Source organism: Penicillium diatomitis (assembly GCF_028827545.1).
Source record: "Penicillium diatomitis strain IBT 30728 chromosome Unknown utg000008l_segment0_segment0, whole genome shotgun sequence".
Taxonomy (NCBI): Eukaryota; Fungi; Ascomycota; class Eurotiomycetes; order Eurotiales; family Aspergillaceae; genus Penicillium; species Penicillium diatomitis.
Window position 1 is genome coordinate 150,799 of NW_026623180.1, and position 16,926 is coordinate 167,724.

At 51.1% G+C, this 16,926-nt stretch overlaps 6 protein-coding genes across 6 annotated transcripts; 3 read left to right on the forward strand and 3 right to left on the reverse strand.

Annotated features, from left to right (window-relative positions):
• Nucleotides 1-556: 556 nt before the first annotated feature.
• N7539_006139 (H(+)-transporting V0 sector ATPase subunit a) lies at nt 557-3,420 on the forward strand (the record flags this gene model as incomplete). The annotated part of the gene is made up of 5 exons (XM_056935741.1): nt 557-682; nt 766-844; nt 922-1,157; nt 1,215-3,228; nt 3,302-3,420. 5 exons carry the CDS (start codon nt 557-559, stop codon nt 3,418-3,420), a joined length of 2,574 nt encoding a protein of 857 aa, XP_056788665.1.
• A 762-nt stretch (nt 3,421-4,182) lies between these two features.
• Nucleotides 4,183-5,250, reverse strand: fbp1 (fructose 1,6-bisphosphate 1-phosphatase; the record flags this gene model as incomplete). Its single annotated transcript, XM_056935742.1, has 1 exon — nt 4,183-5,250. The coding sequence occupies one exon, from the start codon at nt 5,248-5,250 to the stop codon at nt 4,183-4,185; it is 1,068 nt and encodes a 355-aa protein (XP_056788666.1).
• A 2,484-nt stretch (nt 5,251-7,734) lies between these two features.
• Nucleotides 7,735-8,537, reverse strand: N7539_006141 (MARVEL domain-containing protein; the record flags this gene model as incomplete). Its single annotated transcript, XM_056935743.1, has 4 exons — nt 7,735-7,879; nt 7,964-8,089; nt 8,197-8,306; nt 8,391-8,537. 4 exons carry the CDS (start codon nt 8,535-8,537, stop codon nt 7,735-7,737), a joined length of 528 nt encoding a protein of 175 aa, XP_056788667.1.
• Nucleotides 8,538-9,465: 928 nt separating this feature from the next.
• N7539_006142 (uncharacterized protein) lies at nt 9,466-10,405 on the forward strand (the record flags this gene model as incomplete). Its single annotated transcript, XM_056935744.1, has 2 exons — nt 9,466-9,529; nt 10,290-10,405. 2 exons carry the CDS (start codon nt 9,466-9,468, stop codon nt 10,403-10,405), a joined length of 180 nt encoding a protein of 59 aa, XP_056788668.1.
• Nucleotides 10,406-11,578: 1,173 nt separating this feature from the next.
• Nucleotides 11,579-12,196, reverse strand: N7539_006143 (uncharacterized protein; the record flags this gene model as incomplete). Its single annotated transcript, XM_056935745.1, has 2 exons — nt 11,579-12,094; nt 12,161-12,196. The coding sequence occupies 2 exons, from the start codon at nt 12,194-12,196 to the stop codon at nt 11,579-11,581; spliced, it is 552 nt and encodes a 183-aa protein (XP_056788669.1).
• An 18-nt stretch (nt 12,197-12,214) lies between these two features.
• Nucleotides 12,215-16,181, forward strand: N7539_006144 (uncharacterized protein; the record flags this gene model as incomplete). The annotated part of the gene is made up of 2 exons (XM_056935746.1): nt 12,215-12,581; nt 12,655-16,181. The coding sequence occupies 2 exons, from the start codon at nt 12,215-12,217 to the stop codon at nt 16,179-16,181; spliced, it is 3,894 nt and encodes a 1,297-aa protein (XP_056788670.1).
• Nucleotides 16,182-16,926: the final 745 nt, after the last annotated feature.

The following is a 16,926-nucleotide window of genomic DNA, read 5'->3' on the forward strand; positions in this document are numbered from 1 at the left end:
ATCGCATGGAAGTTGAGTACTGAAGCCATTGTTTGTTCTGCACTATTTGAAATTTGCTCTGGAATTTCAAAGCTGTGATTGTGAATCCCGAGCCTTCCCAGTCCCTGCTTCGTCTAGCAATACCGTGCACCATTGGAGAGGCTTTTGATCATGTTCGGATTAGGTAGCGAAGTCTTGTTCAATTCTTGTTCGATTATTGAGTCTATTCTTTCTTCCGGTAGCTTCAACAGTATTACGCAACGAGCGAGTGTGTTTCACTCAGCTTCCCAATAAAGGTCCAGTAGTCATGGTAAGGACCTATTAAGAACCCATCTCGGGCAGCTGCCGGCTGGGCACGACAAAGCTGACCCGACACGGTAGGAGCTACCAGCACGTGATATCATGTGACCCTCGGCCAGCTCGCCCCGAGGAGCTGTCGTAGGCGGCTTCACTGGCCCTGGCAGCATCAGATTCGACTTGCTCGAATTATCCGAAGGCGCTTTGCTTGCCTACCATCTCCATCGGCTGCATCTCTTTTGGTGGATAAGGCTCGGCTCATTTCAGCCTCCTGCCCACCATGGCTCCGAAGGATACCTTCTTCCGCTCGTCGGAGATGAGCCTGACCCAGCTCTATATTGCCAACGAGATCGGACGAGAGGTCGTCAGTGCACTTGGCGAGATTGGCCAGGTTCAGTTCAGAGATGTAAGATCGGGCCTTGCTGTCGTTTCGCGTTCATCACAGGCACATTCGCAGTGACTGGCCCCCGGCTAACATGTAATTCCCAGCTTAACCCCGACACCAATGCCTTCCAACGGACTTTCACCAAAGAGATTCGTCGTCTCGATAATGTTGAACGACAACTGCGTATGTCTCTGATCCTCAAGCACACCACTTGGTTTTTTTTCGACAGGGAAAGCTAACGAGATTCATTCACGTTACAGGTTACTTCCACGCTCAGATGGAAAAAGCGGCTGTCCCAATGAGGCCCTCGACCGACTTCTCTGATACCTTGGCCGCCCCACTGGCCTCCGAAATCGATGAACTCTCGGAGCGCAGTGAGAGCCTCGAGCAACGTATCGTGTCTCTGAATGATAGCTACGAGACCCTCAAGAAGCGGGAGGTTGAGTTGACCGAATGGCGCTGGGTGCTCAGGGAGGCGGGCGGTTTCTTCGACAGGGTCAGTAGCGCTTGCGTTGCCGATCAGGTGAACTATCAGCTAATTTGGAAGCTATAGGCACACACTCATACCGAAGATATTCGCCAGTCGTTCGATAATGACGAAGCACCTCTCCTTCGCGACGTTGAACACCACGCCCCCGGCGGTACAAATGGCGACGCTCAAGGCCAGCAGAGCTTCACCGAGATGAATATTGGATTTGTTGCCGGCGTTATTCCGCGTGATCGTATCGGGGCCTTTGAGCGCATTCTCTGGCGCACTCTCCGTGGTAACTTGTACATGAACCAGTCTGAGATCCCCGAAGTAATCATCGACCCGACCAACAATGAAGAGATTCACAAGAATGTTTTTGTGATCTTTGCCCACGGAAAGGGCATTCTTGCAAAGATTCGCAAGATCTCTGAATCACTTGGAGCTTCTCTGTATGGTGTGGATGAGAACAGTGAGCTGCGTCGAGACCAAATCCATGAAGTCAACACTCGACTGGGAGACGTCAGCAACGTTCTGCGTAACACCAAGAGCACACTTGATGCAGAGCTTTCCCAGATTGCTCGTTCTCTGGCCGCCTGGATGATCATTGTCAAGAAAGAGAAAGCAGTTTACGACACCTTGAACAAGTTCTCGTACGATCAAGCTCGAAAGACCCTGATTGCAGAGGCCTGGTGTCCCACAAATTCACTCGCTCTTATCAAATCCACTTTGCAGGACGTCAACGATCGTGCAGGTCTTTCAGTGCCCACTATCGTCAATCAGATTCGCACCAACAAGACTCCGCCAACTTACGTCCGCACTAACAAGTTCACCGAGGCTTTCCAGACCATCATCAACTCATACGGTGTTCCCAAGTATTCCGAGGTCAATCCCGGTCTCTATACCATTGTCACTTTCCCCTTCCTCTTTGCCGTCATGTTCGGTGATATGGGCCACGGTTTCATCATGGCTCTTGCTGCGTCTGCAATGATTCTCTTCGAGAAGAAATTGTTGCGTACCAAGCTCGATGAACTGACGTATATGGCTTTCTACGGTCGTTACATCATGTTGCTGATGGGTCTTTTCTCGATCTACACTGGTTTCATCTACAACGATGTCTTCTCCAGAGCTTTGACCTTCTTCCCCAGTCAATGGCAGTGGCCCGACAATATCAAGGCTGGTGAATCCTATGAGGCTACCCTCAAGGATGGCTACCGATTCCCCATTGGTCTGGACTGGAACTGGCACGAGGCAGAGAACTCGCTTCTCTTCTCGAACAGTATGAAAATGAAGATGAGTATCCTGCTTGGCTGGGCCCACATGACCTATGCGTTGATTCACCAGTACATCAACGCTCGCCATTTCAAATCCAAGGTCGATGTGCTTGGTAACTTTGTGCCTGGCATGTTGTTCTTCCAGTGTATCTTCGGTTATCTGGCCATGACGATCCTATACAAGTGGTCTGTTGATTGGCCGGCGATTGGGCAAGATCCTCCCAGCTTGTTGAACATGCTGATCTTCATGTTCCTGAGCCCTGGCACCCTTCAAGGAAAGCTTTACTCCGGTCAAGCAACCGTTCAAGTATTGCTGCTTCTCATTGCTGTCATCCAAGTGCCCATTATGCTATTCCTCAAGCCGTTCTGGTTGCGCTATGAGCACAACCGCGCCCGCGCTCTCGGTTACCGGGGACTCGGCGAGCAGTCTCGCGTCAGTGCTTTGGATGAGGACGGCGATGTGAACGGTGGGGCCAATGGTGCTCGTGACAGCATGGCCAGCGACGGTGAGGGTGTCGCTATGATTGCCCAGAACATTGATGATGAGGAACACGAAGAATTCGACTTCAGTGACGAGATGATTCACCAAGTCATCCACACCATTGAGTTCTGCTTGAACTGTATTTCTCACACTGCTTCGTACCTTCGTCTTTGGGCTCTGTCCTTGGCCCATCAACAGTTGTCTATCGTGCTGTGGAACATGACTATCGGCTCTGCCATTGCCATGGAGAGCCACGTCACTCGTGTCATTCTGACTGTGGTTTGCATCTACATGTTCCTTGTTCTGAGTGTTGCGGTGCTTGTCACCATGGAAGGAGTATCAGCCAGTAAGTCACCCTTTTCTGAAGATCGGGACACCGTAGCCACTGTGCGAGAAAGAATGCTAATTATCATCTGTAGTGCTTCATTCGCTTCGTCTCCACTGGGTGGAGGCCATGAGCAAACATTTCATGGGCGACGGCATTCCTTTATTGCCATTCAGCTTCAAGACCCTACTGGAGGAAGATCCGGTAGACTAAAGGGGACGCGTTTGCATCACGGTCTTTTTCACCGTCTGACGTTTTGTTTTCTATATCTTGTTTCATCGGTTTTCTTTGCTCGCATTTTCATGAGATGGTCCCTCGATGGGGAGGGCCCTTCGTGTCTCCATGTACAACTGTACGAAATATTTTTTCTAGAATACATATGGTCTCACCCCAAATCCCCAATCATGTGCTCTGTATCCGTGATGAAATTCCAAAGTACTTATGTAGTCTTACAACCTTACAGTGTCTACCTCGTATGCGCCTGACGGCGTGTGCAAGGTTTTCTCCAACTTGGCCACGTTCCCAAGCCACGTTCCTTCAGGGTAGTACTCCACGGACACAGCAAGCGAAGTAGTTAGGCGAGTAGTGGCAACTGTTGACCTGTATGTCCTGTCATAATGGTGCTGAAAAGAGCTGAGTACGTTTGAACTAGCAGTTGGAGAAATGGGTATTGGATTTGAATTTTTTTTTTGGTTTCGATTGCTTTGAAGGCTATATACAGGATGGCTCCCGACCAGTTCAGAGCCACGAATGGTAGCGGCGACTGGTACCTCGTGAAGCTCAGTGCAGACAAAGAGGTATCGTTGGAGGGGCATCGTGACGTCATCATGTAGGGTGTTTTCACAATAAGGAAGACCAGCGAGCCATGAAAATGTGGTGGAAAACGGGTCGCTTGATGAAGAGCGGTAGTAACTGAGGGTCAGAGGAGGGGGGGGGGGGGGGGGGGGCCAACGGCGCGCGGACAGAGTCACATGCCTAAACTTCTTTGTGGTGCTTGTTGTACATGTCGATGACCTTTTGGACTTCTCCCTTGGAGCCGAGGAAGACGCCGCTCTTATCGTGGATAGACTCGGGGCAGACCTCCATAAGGCGCTCCATGCGCGAGTTCACAGCGAGACCGCCAGCGTTCTCGAAGACCATCGCCATGGGCGCACACTCGTACAGGATGCGCAGCTTGCCCTTGGGGCTCTTCTTGTCGGCGGGGTAGGCAAAGATACCACCGTACAGCAAGGTGCGGTAGGCATCAGCGACCATGGAGCCGATGTACCGGGCGCTGTAGGGCTTCTGGCCCTCCCCGGGCCGCTTGAGGCTGTCAAAGTATTCATTGCACCAGTCGTCCCAGTACATGCTGTTACCCTCGTTGACGGAGTAGATGGCGCGAGTCTCGGGAAGTTTCATATTGGGGTGAGTGAGGATGAACTCGCCCAGCGAGTTCTCGAGAGTGAAGCCGTTGACACCGCCCCCGCGCATGGTGATGACCAGCTGGGCAGAGGCACCGTACATGGTGAAGCCAGCCGCGACCAGCTCGGTGCCGGGAAGGCGCAGGGCCTCGGGACCGACCTTCTTGCCTTCGCCCACGATCTCTTCGGGCAGCTGGAAGATACCGAAGATGGTTCCGACAGAGACACCGGCGTCGAGGTTGGAGGAGCCGTCGATGGGGTCACAGACGACGGCGTAGCGGGCATTGGGGTGCTCGTCAAAGGTGATCACCTCCTCTTCTTCCTCGGAGACGACGAGACGGCACTTGCCGGAGCCGCGCATGGCCGAGATGAAGATGTCATTGCCGATCACGTCGAGCTTCTTCTGATCGTCACCGGTTGTGTTGGAGGAGCCAGCCAGCCCGGTGAGGTTGATCAACGAGGCACGACGGATGTAGTATGCGATGGACTTGAAGGAGAATTGCAGGGCATGGCACAGGAGTGTGAAGTCTCCCGAGGCCTCGGGGTACTTGGTCTGCTCTTCCGTGAAGAAGCGGGTCAGAGTGACAATGTCCAAGTTCACGTTCTCGTTGCCGACAGCACCGCCGTTTCCGTTGCTCGACATGTTGGGAATTGAGAGTGGTCTCTTTGGTTTCTTTTTTTTGGTGACTGGTTGATATGGATAGGTGGGAAGGTAATAATATGGTCAGTCTCGAAAGAACAATAAAGGAGACTTTATTTTTGGGTTTCCAATTGTCAAGGGACGCGAGAAGATCGGAAGTTGAGAGCGGTTTAGTTGGACGGTAGATTGACGGTGGTTATAGTGGGGTTGTACGCGGTTGTTATCGGAGCGGGTAAGTAGTACAGATGCAGCGGATGGGATATAGCCTCGGCTCTGCGATCACGACCAAAGCAAGGGTATAGGAAGAAGGAGTATGTGGAATAATGGGGGAGGAACACAGCAGAGTGGTATGAGGGAGGAAAAAAAAATTGAAAGACTCCTGTCCTTAAATCGGCGCAATGGTTCATTCAAATACTGTGAGCTCCGTCGCCAGTATCGTGGCAAGCCGACCCAACAAGGCAAGTTGAGCGAGTGGACCAGAACCACGTCAGGGTTGAGTACTCAAACCGGGCAGTCAGATCGGCGTTGACAACATGTACAGAGTACAGAGTAACTAAAGACTACAGTGGTACCACCTGCTGCCGCGAGCCCTTCAGCCTCGTGCTGGATAGGAGTAGCAGTACTGCTATCTTCATGAATCTGGTTACGCTTGTTGTGCACTAGTATTGATACCCGAACTTGAAATGCGTAGCGGTGCATGTTCAAACTGAAAAATAAATACTCATACTCAGTACAACGGAGAGGTAGAGTAGCCTCGACTCTGACAGTCCTGACTCCCTCCCTACCTTACACATCTGGGACTCTACTACGCCCACGTCAGTGAACTTCATACTGTTCCCAGCATCCAAATGATGGCTCGGGCCAGAGTGCGGAAGTAAGTGTGTATGAGCTTTTGGGTCGTCACGACTCACTACTACGAGAGTAGTAGAGTACTGGTAGTCTCGCAGTAATCATTTTTGCAAATGAATCATGGGACCAGGATGTGTCGAGACTCGAGAAGCCCCCCCCACCATCGATCATCCGTGAATGGGGACTTGGCGGAGCGACTCCATCGTGACTTCAGTGCGGGTCCTCCCTTTTCGTCATTCTTTCCCCGCGTGACCCTCTGAGAGACTGAGCCCCTCAAACGGAGTTCAACGCGCCTTTTTACTCCCTCTGCTCCGGTTTTCTCCTGAAACCGGCCATTTGTTCGTCAACCCGACCCCTTGCCAACCCTCCACAACAAAAACCGCCGATGCCCACTTGCCCCTGGCCGAGTTTGCCCGCGTTATCGCTCTATCTCGACCTCATCTACCGACTTTCTTTGCCCGACACCTTGCATCGACCAGAGGTGATCTCGAAAGGGACATTGTACTAGTGTAGTGACTGTAGTCACAGTAGTGGTATTCCGATGGTGTCAAAGTGTCAAGTTTCTGAAGTCCCTATTAGAAAAATCATCACTATGGCAGAAGTATTGCTGTTGTACCTGTGTACATTTCATAACCCCTAGAGAAGGGCTCTTTCGCATGATCTCGGCCATCTATAGATTCAAATCGCACGGCCCCAATGTTACTAAGGGTCACGAGTCCCTATTTTCCCGTGCCTGCCGAAGTCTCGGCCCTACATGCCCCGAATTTGGTTCCTGGAAGCCTCAGATCGGAAGGTGGAGGAAGATCGAGGCGCAGTAGATGCAATTCCTATCGGCAAATCATGCAGCGGGCATTAGGGTACTTCCTCTGGAATACTACCTACTAGTCAGCACTAGTCACTACCCTCTAGTAGTCACTCAGGTAGTGGTACGCTGGTAATAGATCGTAGATAGCCTCCATCCTAGTGAGCATTGAGCACTGAGCTTCGCGGCTCATGCCGGTGAGATACTCTTGAAATCGCGCAGAGGAGGCATGTTCACGGAGTCTGCGGCGGAAGAAAGAATTTCCTCCACTCTTACCTCGTTCCGTCCAGCGCTAGGTACAGTCGTCGTTGGTTAGAGTAAACTCGGTAAAATCATGCAGCGCCCCGGGTGTCCCCGTGACAGGCCTGATCGAGCTGACCCACGGACAGTGTTTAAATATACTTCGTACTTGGGCGTAGAGAATCCTACAACTGAGCTTATCTCCCACTCGAGATCTCACAGCTTGGCCTAAGGATATGCATGCAAATTGATCTCAGGAAGGTAACGAGATCCCGTCAAAAGAATGTTACGTCAACCATGTCTCCGCGTGCTTGGAGGTATGAGATTGAAGACAGAAGATCGGGCTTATGATAAACTGACAGCCCAGAAGCCGAAAGATCAAGCGTGATCTCAATCTTCCTCTTGGGTCAACACATCCTCATGGATATCACTGAAAGTGACTCTGATTACCAGGTGACCTCTCGCACATCGCAAGCAAGAACAGCTTCCCCATCAAGAACAACGTGACAGATTCACGAAAGAGAGTCCTGGCTGAGTTCAGTGATGTCCTTCGAGTGGTGGGCGATACCGTCCGTCTCAACAGGTCCTCTATGTGTCTATATGACACCGGCGGTTTCCAGATTGCCCTGCAGGTTGTTCCTGGCCCGAGTTTGCTCCATGGAAGTAGGTGGATTGTAATCTTCGGGGTTGTAATACTGGGCGTAAAGGAACTCTAGCAGGAGGCACAAGAATGACACAAAACTGTCGGTTGTCAGCAATGATGAAGCCCTTTGCCTGACCTTGCGAACAAGAGTAGGTATAGCAGCGGAACTTTGACAGACTCACAAGGCGATGAAGCTAAACGCTTCAGCCGCATATTGCCGACTGCAAACGACTTCTCGGTTCCATCGTGACACTTTGCAACTCTCCTGGTTGAAGTTCTGCGCGAGGAAGATGAATGCCGTGAGCCATCTTTAAGCATCGTCAACCCAGGTCAGCCTCATATTCATGGATGCAAGTACAAATCTCTCGCAGCCACCCTTGCAAAGAAGGCACTTGGAATTGTGGCTTGGGCTTACAGGTAGGAAAGAACGAGATCCGTCAAAAATAGAGGAAGAGGCCGTGTTCGCCGTCTTCCGAGGCAGCTGACACCGGTTGACAGAGCGAAAAAGACCGGTGTCAAGACAGACTGGACAGGAATTAGTTGTATGCTCGTTCTTGGGCTTGATCTATGATGCCAAATGATAGTCAACCCGAGGACCTTGTAACTCACAATGACGAGTGTGAAAATGACAGTTAGATTCTTAGTTCCGCGAACTGCCCAGGCTGTGATCCCTAGGACAATAAGGGCGCTGGCGCATTGAACGCAATGGGCAATGAGAGCGATGATGCCTACAGGGTGAGAATGAAAAGTATACATCTTGGGAGGCGGGTTGAGCGATTCTCCAATCAGATGCGCTAGACGCGTGTCGATACCTTTTGGATGAAATGAACTGCCACCTGCATCTGCGAGTCTAATTTGGACCTGAGCCCGAGGAATGAAAGAGTTATGTATTTAGGTCCAGGGGTCCCAATTCATCATTGATAGGTACCAGGAAGGTGTTGGATGTTGACCTCTTGTTGAAGTGTATGATCTCACCACTTTCCATCTACTGAATTGCCAAGTCCGGGACAGGTACCTACACGCTCTATAACACATGCATCATGAATCGATGGGCTTGAGGACGATCAACAGCCCAGATAGAAGAGTAGGTGAAAACCATGCAAGCCCCAGCTTGAATCTGTACCAAAGCCGCACTGCGCTCTCCAATAAAATTTTGTGGCAGGACCGGAGCCCTGAATTTGGAGGGCGTAGAACAAACCCGAGAAAAATATGTAGCTAGTAGTCCGCGCAAATCTACTGGAGAGTCACAAGCAGATTAAAGGAGCTGAAGGTCTGTCCGATCATAGTTCGAAAAAGTCAAGTTTAAGCCTCTGAAAAGATATACTAAGGGTCAATTAGATATTCTAATCAATAGATTCGCCTTATGCGCCAAATCCTCATGGAACGGATCGTGCCTACTTAAAAAGGAGGACTCAATAATGATGAGGTCTTGACGCAGGAAACGGCCGAGACCACCGCTTGGGAAATTTTCATCCATATCCACTATGACTACTCTCTGTCACCGGCATTCTCGTTCACACATCCTTTTAGAAGCATTTCTACCCACGCCTTAAATCCATGGCCGTCTTCGGGAACGAACTAGCATTCTTACTTTACGTGCTGACGTAAAGTCGCACTAGTTACCTACTTAAGACAGGATTGCCTTCAGGTTGGAAGGGAGCACTTCAAATGAAGCACGGACATCATGATTTACAGAGGCGTGCGTGGAAAACCTCAGGCCGAAAATATTGCGGCTGTCGGAGGCGCTAGTCCGAGAAGGCTAGCGTATCGCGCACCGGCACAACAAAGTTCCGTCGCTTCGGAGCTTGAAAAAGTTCGATTTGAATTTCTCACTCTCTCTTTCTTCAACAGTGCAATTTGCATGGCTTGCAATGTTTTAGCCAAAAGCAAAAAGAATATCTCGTGCCAAATGGCACGATTTCACACTTTTATCGAGTCTCAATGACTTGATCACACTAACGACGATCCCTTTGCAGGATCTGACTTTTGGGTAAGACTGCGCTATGTCAACAATTTCCTTGTTCATCCGCACCGCACACCAAACCCTCCCCATTATGATGATAACCATAACCAAATTCAAACTAGAGTCTTTGACCCTCTTTGGGAATGAAACTTCTGTTATTGCACGTCAGGCTGATCACCTCACCATGGCTTCTACATTTTTGCATTGAGTGACCAGTGAGATCCAGAAAGCTAACTTGCGTTCTGCTAGAACTTCCTCGGAACCAGCCTTAGTCCTCGTGATGATATCCTCTTGAATCTGGTAAGACAACTTTGCTTCATCCCTTCTGACACTCCCTCTGCTTGCATGATGATCATTTCGTATAATATACGCTGGAAATTACCGTCCAAGGTCTTCGGATCTCTGACGACAACTAATGGCTTGACTGATTTGCAACTCATATCTATTTTGCTCTTGATCCACTTCTATTCATCGTGATGAATGTGTGCTGACAATTCAAAAAAGATCTCTTTCAGATTCAAGAGTGCCTTCACCTGACTGGTAAGCAATGGCCGCGTCACTTCTGCACAACCCTCGTCACGAAGATGAAACGGCACTGGGCTCCGACGGTCATTTGACAATGGCCGGTCATGAAGGAGACGCCCTTTTGCGGCAGGCCTAGAAAACCTCGCCCACTGAGACTGATCTCATTGCTCACATCGACTCATTCGTGCTTCTTGCAGCGAGTCGCTAACCATATCGAGCAGTAATGGGCGGTGAATCCACTCTTCTCTATCGTAGACAATTTGAACAAAGGTTAGTCATGACGCCGCCGTACTTTCACTGCCCATTTTGTTTTATGATGATTACCTAGATGACGAGTCTTATTCGAGTTATCGATGCAGACAACATTCTTTTTAATACCATTCATGCCTTTCTGAAAACCTTCTCTCGATCAACATGCATGACGCCTCTTGATTCCAATTGCTAATCATCTGGCCTACAGTAGTTTTTCCATTGCTCTACCCATAGCTCATAGCTCCACGGCCGCTACTGATTATTGGTGTACGTCGCACCGCTTCTCATTCTTGCCCACCATGATACCCTTGTGATGAAACGACACAAACAAAAGACAAGCATATGTCCAAGCCGGCTTTTCGCTGGCGAAGACGAGAAAAGTCATGACTGATCAGTCATGTGGATCGCCTCCGTTGCCACCACGAACCACTCTCAGTTCTCAGTGCTGACGAGCAATTCAAGCCTAGGAAAACGTCTTTCGTCACAGCTGATTTTGCTGGGCAAAGTCTCAGGCTACTGTAAGTACCAAGCTACATATCCTCTTGGTCACTGCCTCCCCCCTTCCTTTCTCTTACATGATGATTTACTATATTTTTTATCACGACGGTCAACATAAGGATTTTTCAATTGATGACCACCGCCTGTGACAGGGCTTTGAATCTGAACCCCTCTACCCCTTCCCATTGTTTCCATCTGTTACACTCGGTCGATGAATGTTTTCACTGACCATGACCAAGTCTAGCAGAGTTTGTTCAACAGCGTTGATCCCACCATCGACCTGGAATTCCTCGGCAGCTAGCGGTCTCGGTCCCGGTCCAAACCGCCCGGCCGAGTTGCTGCGGCCTTGGTATGTTTCGAATTTAGTCTGCAGTAGTAAAAGAGCCGAGACAAAAAAATTACACGATTCCTCACTTGAACGTGTTTCACAACAGCCCAACTTTTCTTTGGAGCATCCTTCTAGCCTGTAGCTTGCATCTACCACATCCCAGGACAGGGTTTATGTGCGAGAGGTTGGTACGTGTAAGCCTCAGCACTGCTGGCAGTGAAGCTGGTTCGTTCAGCGGCCAAGCCGGCCGATGCGGGGGCGGCCGTGCTGGCCTCTCAGCGACTGCGATAAGCGCCCATCACAGATCCGCATGTGATGGGCACCGCTAGAGTGCATATTCTCGTCTCCTTCCGACTTGAGTCGATGAATTCTCGACGATCGTCTACCATTCGGGCTGTCTGGGATCAGTCCATGAATCCAGAAGCTTGTTCCCTTGTTCCAAATATAGACCTGCTCGTTCTCCCACTCTAGGGTCTTGTGCCGTTCATTTGACTCGCAGTAATTGGTCCTTCCAACGCCGGGATGACTGCCCTGATGCTGCCTCCAAATATTCTGCACATGTTCAGCCGAGGGGTCAGTTGTCGTTCTGTCGATCTGGAGAACAAGGTCCTCCTTCTCTGTCGACTCGCTTTCTTCATCGCGTCTTTCGGATCCACCACGAAGTGAATCATGGCCGTGAACCGCCGTTCGGCCTGACGAGTGGACAAGGCCGAGATGAATAGGTAAGATGTGCTCTGCTGGGAACATCTGAATATACACCCTTGGTCACTGAGAGTGTCTTTGCAAGAATACCCAATCAAGTGACTGACGTACATTCTGAGCCTCAAAAGCTGGGTACAATCGAGACATGGAGCTGACGAGCAGCCGATGAATCCCGATTATTCCGGCTGGTCGTCATCTGCTACGACGAGCAACTATCCATCGCCTGGTCGTCGAGAGCATGCAGCGCAGCCGCTGTCGCTCATGACTGCGTTGAATGCTGCGCAATTTCAACACGCATCAACTCCTCTGTCGTCCACGTCTCTCTCGAGTCCATTTACGCACGGCGTATCCCCAGCTGTTGCATCGCCGCACAACGCCAGGTCGGCGTCGTCTTCCTCCATGGCGGCGAGGCAGTTCAGTATGCCATACAACCCGCAAGACTGGGGCCCTGTCGGCGGACACAGCTCCCAACCAGGGTATGCGCAGCAACCTACCTTGCATCATGCCGCACAGCAGCAGCGAGTTCAGACGGGTCGGTGGCAATTTCAAGAGCATCGCAAATTATAAACGAAGGGCTCTCATCAACTGACAGGAATATCTCGTAGAATCATCATTATCCCCACCACCACCGCCCTATTCACCTCCTCACAACCATAGCTCCGGACACGGAGAGTCCTATGCTCATGCCAGCCCAAGTGCTCCGGCAGTATCTCACGCGACCGTAACGCCCCCGCATCAGTCACACGCGACGGCGGGATATGATCATGCTGCGGATTTCAATCAACGGCCCGCTCCTCGCCCACGCCCAATATCGATGGTCTATGGCAACGATGTAGATATTCACCGACAGTCGCTGCCTCCTCCACCACCTCCTCCAGGATCAAGATCTATGTCTCAGTCTCGAATCAGCACATATCAGGGTTCTCCATACAACGCACCATCTAGCTCGCAACCTCGAGCGATATCAGTCTCATATGAGCAAACTCACTCATCGCCTGCGCCACAAAACCATGGGCTAGGGTTGACTCCAGCTCAGTTAGAGTCGCCATCGAGGCCTCCAGCATCCCGGCGGGCGGCCTCTGCAGGTGCTGTTGTTAGCAACACAAGCTACCCAAGACCGCCAAATCTTTCCAGGGGCACCTCACCGGCAAGTAGCTGGGGACCTGGCATGCCGCTGCCACCACCACCTCCGGGTCCACCCCCGGTTGCGGGCTCAGCCAGTGTTAGCGGATCGTCAGAATCGTCCTCGGCTCGAACGGTACAGGGTGCCGGCCGAAATCGTGCGCGACCACCGCCATTGATGGGCACCGGGCTGGGTAGCATTCCGCCGACACCAGCAGATTGGGTTGACGAAGAGTATATGAATCACCGGCCCACCAGCGATCGAGAACCGCTTCATATTGATACCGTGAAGGCGATGAAGGCAGCGGATACGGGTGATCTATTGGACTCGAATGGGCAAATCCAACAGTCTCAACGAACCCCTGGAAGTGGCGGCAGCGGTCTCTTCCGCAGCGCAGCAATTCGTGATCCCAGTGCAAAAGGCATTCGTGAGAGGAGGATTGAGCGACGCAATCGTCAGAGTCAGCACTTTGAAGACATGAGTGCGGTGTCGGCCACGAGTCCGACCCCCTGGGCAGATGCGCTGGATCAACTTGTGCCGTCAAACTTGGTGCTTCCCGAGGCAAAAAACCAGCCCGAACATTCACGCCAGCCATCTACTTCCAGGTTCACACCGCGGAGTACAAGGAGCATAGGTTCAGATAGCCAGCCTGCACCTTCGAGGTCAAGGGCGTCATCTGGTGGTCTATTCTCCGATAGGTCTTCCTCATACTCGTCGCCCAAACCAGACTCAGGCACCGCTGGCCAGGCCACCAGCTTTGCTCCAACGCCGCCGTTCTCTCCTGGGGGAGGTCCATCTTCTCGTAACAGTCAAAGAGAAGCTCAACTTGTACCACCCAAGGCGCTTCCCACACCACCCCTCAATTCTGGCAAAGAGCCACAGTCACGCTCTCGTGCAGCATCCAGGGGCCCAGAGGATCGTCCGATTTCCCATCTACTACATCTTCCGAATGACCGGATCCCCGGAATTGCACCACTCTCACCGAATCGATTTTCTGTCCAGCAGGAAGCCCCAGGGGCCTCCCCTGAGTCGATCATCAAACAAGACGCAGAATTTGTCCAAAGTACAATTCAGAGACATCTCAAATTCATCGAGGAAGAAGCCGCCGCAGTGGATGAGGCTGATGCTTTGAGAATATTCAATAATTTTATCATTGCCGAATCTCAAATTCGCCGACAACGGTATGCTGCAGTGTTTGACGCTGCCTCTGCGCAGGTTACAGAAGTCCGTTCCAAGCTTTTTGAGATGCCAACTGCGACCATTCAGCCCGATGCACTATCAACGAAGCCAGCAAAGCCGACACCCACGTTAGAAATACCCTCAAATAGACCGATCCGTCCTGAATCGGCTTGGTGGAATAACTATCAGCCTTGTTTGTCACCAATTGCCAGTCTCGGCATGAGCAACGATGAAATGAGCTCCCGTGGCAGGGCCCCTAGTCGATGGTGGGAATCAAAAACTGGTTCCAGCAGCGACGGCGTTGCGCGAAGAATACAGCGATCTAAGCGAGAGTCCAAATATATGGGCCTAGCAAAGGACAGCCTGCAATGGGACCAGGAGCGGACACCTTCGAGACTTGACGATACCGAGGCCAATTACTCAGGGCAGCAGGTGCCATATGGCCCTGACGAGTACCCACCCGAGAAGTCCGGCTGGTCCGACGAGACTGGTGGCTTTCCGGGGCCTGGCAGGAATGAGCGAGCTCAGTATACGACAAGCTACAAGTTAGATATATCTCGATTGGTCACTCTTCCACCTCCGTATCCACGCCACTATCCCGCAGTCAACAACAGCCACCCCGATCTCGTCTCATACCGGACGATCGTCCGCTCCATCACCGATTTGACTGAGATCAAGGCCACTCGAGAGCGGTATACCTCGGATGTTGAGAGAATGATCCAAGAACACCAGAGTCAGGTGGCGGAAGGGCGTTCTCAGTTCAAGGCCAATATTCAAAACCAAATCCAAGAGGGCAGCATCAGCTTTGCCGAGGCAGCTGAGGCGGAAGCTGCCATGTTGTCAGATCAGAACCAACGGGAACGGGACTTGGCTAAGCGACAGCTCGACATCTATCAAGATACCGTGCTAAATCCTATGAATGGTATCATTACCGATAGGATCAGCAGAGCAACCAACTGTATTGACGAGCTAAGTAACCGCTTGTTCGACGATGCTCAACGTGAAACACCCGATCAGACACAGGAGGAAGGCGATGAGAACCCCGAGTTGCTCGAAAAGTTGACTCAACTCAAATGGCTATTCGAGGCGCGTGAACAGCTCCATCGAGAGGCATTTGAGCTTGTCAGAGCTCGTGACGAAAAGTACAAGTCGGTCGCCATTCTGCCGTATCAGCAAGGGAAAAATGAAGAAAAGATTCGAGAAACTCTAGCATTCTTTGCAAAAGATGCCATGGATCGACGCATCCAGTACGAGACATCAGCACTCGGTAGACTTGAATCATTCCTGGATGTCATTGAACAAAACGTCATCCGAGGGGTAGAAATTCAGCTCTCGGCATTCTGGGACATTGCGCCGTCCTTGCTAGCGCTTGTTCAACAGGTTCCCGAAAATCTGCGTGGATTCCAAGTCCAGATCCCCGCTGAGGAATACATTGAGAACCCGAGCTATCACAAGCATCCTCTGCAATACCTTTATTCGCTGTTGTCGCATGCCGAGAGGTCCAGCTACCAGTACATTGAATCCCAGACCAATCTCTTGTGCCTTCTTCATGAAGTGCGATCAGCCGTGATGCGCGCCAGTCGCAACCTCGCCGAGGCCGAGCTCATCTGGCAAGGCAAGCCCGAGGACGCCGTTAGAGAGCAGATGCAGCTCGCAAGGGCCGACGAGGAAGTCACGCTCACCGCGGACCTTAAGGAGAAAGTTGCAACCGTGGAGGGACAATGGACGGAGGCTCTGGGGAGCCAGATCCAGGGTCTACGCGAACGGGTCAAGAATCAGCTGTTGGCTGAAGATGCGTGGGAGGACCTGGAACAACTGGAACAAGAATAAGAAGCTCTAATCAGAGCAGATACCACCCTGTGCTATCCTGCTCGCCAGTTTTGACATTGTCATCAGAAAGTCGATTTCACTCGTTTATGATATCCCCCTTCTGTTCTGCGATAGACCAGAAGTGCAAATTTTGCAGCTATTGCATGAAACCGTTTTACTATTCGAACATGGAAGACGAACACGAACATAATTGATATATACTAGACGGCGTAGACGCTGTCCCGACCACATCAATGACCGATCTCGTAGATTTGAGGAAGTTTCGCACGCCCACCGACAGACTGTATCCACTTGGTCAACCCTACTCTATCCACCACAGTCACGTGATCATGTCTTCTAGAGTCTTCCGTCCCGAACCAGTTTCACTCAAAAACCGAGTTTCCTCTCTCACTCGATCCATTTCTGTTCTTCTTGCAAGAATTGTCTTTTTTGTCTTTCCTCCACTGCATGAACAAGGCTTCACAACCTGTAAGTCCGTCTATTATACTACTTGGCACATTCCACAACCTGGCAATGACTCGATCTCTTTCGAGCCCACTTGTCTGCCCAAAATGATGAGATGCAGCTGGCACCAGTCAGAGGAATGATGGATTCGTCTGTCATTCACTTGCTGAGTAGCTTTACGGCCGGCAAATATACGCAGCTGGTCCTGAAAATTTGTGGCTTTCACCTTACGTTCCTCTCACATCACTTCCACGTTGCTGAGAATAATGGCTAATTTCATCCCATTAAAAGATTTAGAATT